General features: G+C 40.9%; 1 protein-coding gene across 1 annotated transcript in view; it reads left to right on the top strand.

Annotated features, from left to right (window-relative positions):
* Nucleotides 1-5,068, top strand: part of LOC102202319 (carboxyl-terminal PDZ ligand of neuronal nitric oxide synthase protein-like) — a 19,623-nt gene extending 14,555 nt beyond the window's left edge. Inside the window, exons 8-10 of the mRNA XM_013913097.1 lie at nucleotides 1,906-2,067; nucleotides 3,043-3,211; nucleotides 3,665-5,068. Coding sequence (XP_013768551.1) covers nucleotides 1,906-2,067; nucleotides 3,043-3,211; nucleotides 3,665-4,197 — 864 coding nt within the window. The 3' untranslated portion in view covers nucleotides 4,198-5,068. The remainder of the gene's footprint in view (nucleotides 1-1,905; nucleotides 2,068-3,042; nucleotides 3,212-3,664) is intronic.
* Nucleotides 5,069-5,517: the final 449 nt, after the last annotated feature.

Here is a 5,517-nt window from a genome sequence, read left to right on the forward strand (position 1 = left end):
CCCTATGTCAACTTACCAGTGTGCCTCATATAATGTGGCATAATGGATAAAAGCTAAAGCCAATTCATGGGCAGACCAATATTATCGGCTGATATCCGATGTTTAAGTCTGATGTCATTACCCGTTTTCGGGTCCAAACTCTGCTTCAGGTACCAAAGTCAAACAAACACTGTGGCATCACTGAGAGTTACAAACTGTATAAATTCTTTCATCTTTAATAAAATAATCAGTGTTGCTGCTTTACCAGGTGTAACAATTAAGTTTAAAATCCAGGCATCCATGAAAACAGAATTTATGAAGTTTAATGGAGTTAGATGTTAGCAGGGCGTTAGCTCGCTAGTTTCCACCTAAACATAATATACTATTGTCTGACTGAGTGATTTCTGAAAAAATTAAAACGTACAGCTCTGCTATCACTTCCAACATAAATGAAGACAGGAAACTAAACAGCAGTGACGTTTGGAGGGTTACTGAAGTTGGGCTAGCTGGTATATAATGATGTGCTACGTGGTGGCTAGCTATGGCTAGCATAATATAAACACATTAGCACAGTGAAGCTGGAGGATGAACGCTAACTTTGTTTCCACTAAACGGTCCAATCTTCAGTCAGGAGAACAACTGAGATAATTCATCCACAATACAAGGTTAGTCGTCAATATATTGCTGCCTGGGCTGGGCTGTAGTTATCTGTCTGTGAAGGTTCTCAGTCAAAGATGGTTGTTTACAGTGGACATTGATAGCTTCTTTCACTCCTCATTCAAAGGTTTTAAAAACACAACCGCTTTAATAACCGAAGAGTAGTTCCAGACAATTACACTGTTGTCTAACTATCTCTCTTCTATTAATGCATTAGTGTAATACAACCAAGGTATGTGGGATCCACTTGGACAGGCAACCAGGTAGCAAACTGGACATTGTCTAAAACATCATTGATAAGATAAGATAACCTTTATTAGTCCCACACGTGGGAAATTTGTTTTGTTACAGCAGAAAGTGGACAGTGCAAAGTTATATAGCAAAAATTAGTGAACACTGGAATAGAATAAGAATAAGATACTGTACACAACTGTAATTGAAGACAGTATATAGCATAAACAAAGCAAGCATAATGAAAGAGCTGTCCCCAACACACACGGGGGTGTTGAGGTGGCAGATTTTTAAATCACCAAATATTGTTTCGCTGTCGGTTTTAAAACTCCTACATCAGTCAGATTCTGACAGATTCAGTCATTTAAAAGCAATCTCACTTAAATGTGATGTATAACACTGCTGGATCATTTGTCCATGATTTTGTTAAAACCTACTGCTCTATTCCACGATCTCAGATAAGCATAACAGCGTTTACTTATTTCAGGAGTCCTCTTCACGCCCTTCAGGTTTTGTATATTCCAGCTTTGTCCCTTTGAGTGTTTTTCACGAGTCACTAATAAAAAATCACTTCCATAAAGGATAGAGCTGTGCAGCTTCAATCATAGCTCCTCCTGTGAGACTCATCTCTCCTCACTCCTCCATCCTCTGGGTGTATTTTAGGATTTGAGACATCCTTCATGAGGATATGCTGAGATGGATTTCCAGTTCACAGGTAGGAGGACAGAGGGAACTGAGAGAGGAATCAAAAGAGCTACTTTGGTTGCCGTTGTCCGATTGTATTCTTTTCTTGGGAAACGTTGATTTGATCCCGAGTGTGTGTGTACTCCTATATGTCTCTCGGTCAGGAAAAGCCAAAACAAGTCTATAATTGCCTACTCCTACAAAAATACTGTGTAGTCTGATCCCAGCATAGTGGTTGTCAAAGTTTGTAGATAGCAGTCTTTATGTATGTAGTGAATGACTAGTGAAAGTACTTCAACTCAGCTTGTAGAAGTAGTGGAGCCTAAATGACCATCATTTTATTATTCATTATAGGTATCTGATAACCCGTCTCTTCTGCTGAGCTCGCCCATCCTTGGAGCCTCTGTGCTGGCTCATGCTGCAGCAGGGGGATCCTGCTCTGCAGAGCACCAGGTCCACTTCCTTCAGAAACAACTGCAGCAGCAGGAACAACAAGCACTAGCAGCTTCAGCGCAGGTAATTTTCCCCTTCTGGAACCTCAAAGAAGATATTTTCACCTTTTAAGTTTGTGTGAGTCTCTTCATGGGAAAATGTGTTCATGGAAAATTTTACCGTAGTGCAAACTTCCACAACGGCAGTTTTGAGTATAGCAGCTGTTTATGTGTGTCTGCCTGTCTGTGGACAGATCTTGTCAGCGCGATGGTGTTGAAACCACGCAAGGTAGAGCCATTAAAACGTCACGGAAGTGCAGTCGAGATCGAAATGAAGCTTGCATTTAAAAAGGGGTGTGTTCCGACCCATAAGTGCTGAGTAAATGAAGCTAAAAATATCCACGAGTATTTTTAAAGCAGGTGATCTCATGCCACTGTGACGCTATCGCACAATTTTTTTCTTCTCTTCCTTTTTGTGATGAAACTCTCACTAACTGTATTGATGCACACAGGGTTTTTTTTTCTTTTTTGTGCACTGAATCATCAGCTGTGATTCATTTAATAAAAAATCACAAGCCTTGAAGAATTCACCTGCCTGTGTGCATACCAGCATCAGTTGTTTTAACCCTTTAAAGCCGAAACCCTGAAATAATTGGCAGAAAAATTGTAATTTGTTGAAAGTGGAGTGGTTATTGAACCTTCTGGACATTTTTTTAAAGAAAAAGATTTGCATTTATGAGTCTTCATTCTGGGTTATGTAGAGGTATATGTCTAAAATATGATCTGCTTGATGTTACGGGGTTAAAATATGCTCAATAATGAAATGTGCTTTACTTAATGTAACTGAGCAAAGGCTGTTTGACACAAAACTTCCTGATCACATAAAAAAATTATCAAAACCTCCCAGGAAACAGGACATGAGTATCTGTATTTATGATTATGAAATTCACAGAGCGCTTTCAGACACTAAACCTTTACATAAACTTTGAACAGTTTCAGGTAACACTTAATATTCCCGGGCAGTGGCATTTAAAAGTTGTATGTCTGTGTGTGTGTTTAGGTAAATGTTTTGCAGGAACAGCTGTCGGTGGAGTTGTGTGCTCGGACTGAAGCCCAGGCCAGAGTGCAGAGGCTGCTGCAGCAGAACACAGACCTGCTGCAGCACATTTCCCTGTTGGTCAAACAGATCCAGGAGCTGGAGCTCAAAGCTGCGGGCCAGTTAACATCCAGTGAGTGGCTAATACACTTTTGTAATTGACTTTCCACTCAGATCATTTTCTCCTTTAAAGTGTAGTGTAGATTTTTATTTGGCTGCCTTTAATCTTCCTGTTTACCTCCGATCTAATCTGTAATAAAAACGTTACAATTTCTCCCTATTTTTCTTTACTTTTAATTAGTTTCTTTCTTTCCCATTGCGCTCATGTTCTTGTACTCCGTTTTCTCTCCTGCTTCTGGCACACAGTTAATTATACTATGACAGCCCTCTTAGAGGGTACCGCTCCCCGTTCTCCCGTTCCAGCACAGACGTCATCCCACTCTTTGTAATCTCAGCTTTGACCAGTCCCCTCTTCTTACATGTTCTGCATCTCTGTTTATATGTGATAATGTAATATCTTTTGTTCTTTGCTTAATCCATTATAAATATGTCATATTTGATCTCTTCTCATTTCTGTTTTCCACAGTGGGTTCCCAGGACAGTCTTCTGGAGATCACATTTCGTGCAAAGCCTCCCGGCGTTCCTCATGAACCCCCCACCCCTTCCTCATCTACAGGCCTGTTAGCAGCTCAGTCCCAGCTTCAGATTAGCAATAGTGCCTGGGTCTCTGTCCTGCCCAGGTCTTGCTCTCCAGGCACCATGGGCGCTGACACCATCCCCTCGGGGCTTAGCAGCAGCGGAGTTAGGCTCGAGTGCTTCCGCTTTGCTTCCCGAGCGGCAGACAGCCAGGAACAGGGACAGGACACAGGGGAGACTCCCAGCGACGGGGCCCCCGATGAAAGCTCGCTGCTGGGGGAGCAGGTCCTGGGAGCCCTGGAGTTGCTTCGTTTCAGGGAATCTGGGATTGGATCAGAGTACGAATCAAACACAGATGAGAGCGATGACCGGGACAGCTGGGGCCAGGGGGAGGGAGCGGGGGCCGACGGAGGAGCCCGACTTTTAAATGTGCTGAATGCAGAGAGTCTGCCAGACTGCTTGGGAGATGAAATGGCTGTTTAGTGGTGCTGTGAAAGCTGCACTAGGCAACTTTGAATCTATGTAAAAGCCCAATGGGAAATAAGTAAAATTCAGAATCTGAAATTATCTGTATAACGTGACAGAAAACTGCATAATCTGCAGGAATAAATTGCTTGTCGCGCTCACTCACCGCTGTCCTGGCAAAAGTTTGACATTTTTTGCCCTTTTGATTTGCACAGCTTAAGAAAATGTCCGTCTGGTTCACTGGTAGCTCTGTGGATTGTTATTTCTTGCTATTATGTAGTTAATATGTCACATTTCTGCAACACAGAAAAATGTAATGCATTACTTTAGAATCCGTGACACCCAACTAGGGCAGTAATATGATAATAATAATAATAATAATAATAATAATAGCAGAAACGTCTTAGAATCAATGAGCATGCTGTTTGCAAATCATCCATATTTTTGTTAATCCTTGGTAACTGCTATATAATAAATTTAGACATCATAATGTCTAAAGCCATGCTAGCTGCTCTATGAGGGTGAGCTAAATGCTATGCTAATATGCACACAAATGCTGTGTCAAAAATTGCTGTACTTCCATAATTACACGTGATCATTTGAGTACATGTTCAGAGTGCACTATAAGTACCCAGCTGATGGACTCAAAAAGTTGAGTGTGGAAAACTACAGTTTACAGTTAAAGTCGTTAAGAATGGAAGGGACTAAGCAAAACACTGCCTGAAAAGTGGAGGTAACTGAGTAGTTTCTCATGCATAAACTGCACCAAACAATTGTGAGTGAAGACTAGTCTGATTTTTCCATGCTTGCTTGACACAGCATGTGAAACCAGTATAAAGTTCAAAATGAATTTTTTTTCACTTTTTTTTATTGTTTCCTAGACTTTAAAAACCTGTAGATTTTTAAAAAATGGATTTCATCTACCCATTTTTGTTTATTTTCCATTAATTTTTAACTAAAAGATGTCAAAATGAGTCTCTTATTTCAAGTACTGTGGTTTAGTGAAAATGGAAATAGATTAATAGCCATTGGTAGCACGCTAGTAAAATTCTGATTCTTCTAGGTTTTAAAAAAACTGTTGATCTGTCACGGTCCACACAGCTTTATCGCCACAGGCCAAATACAGAAAAGGTGCTCGCGTTACTGGGGCAGGTTTCACTGGCTTCCTGGACAGTTTGCGCCTCGAGGCTTGTGTAGGCCTGCTGAGCGAGTGTTTTCCCCTCATGGTCGAGAGGTTTGCTGTTTAAGAATTTCATGGAAAATACTGTGTTTTTCATTTGCAGTTTGTGCACCAGAAACTGTTCATTAAACAAGATTTTTCTGATAGTGAAGTTGAAA

The sequence above is a fragment of the Pundamilia nyererei genome, unplaced genomic scaffold (assembly GCF_000239375.1).
Source record: "Pundamilia nyererei isolate P.nyererei 1_Seehausen unplaced genomic scaffold, PunNye1.0 scaffold00115, whole genome shotgun sequence".
NCBI classification, from domain to species: domain Eukaryota; kingdom Metazoa; phylum Chordata; class Actinopteri; order Cichliformes; family Cichlidae; genus Pundamilia; species Pundamilia nyererei.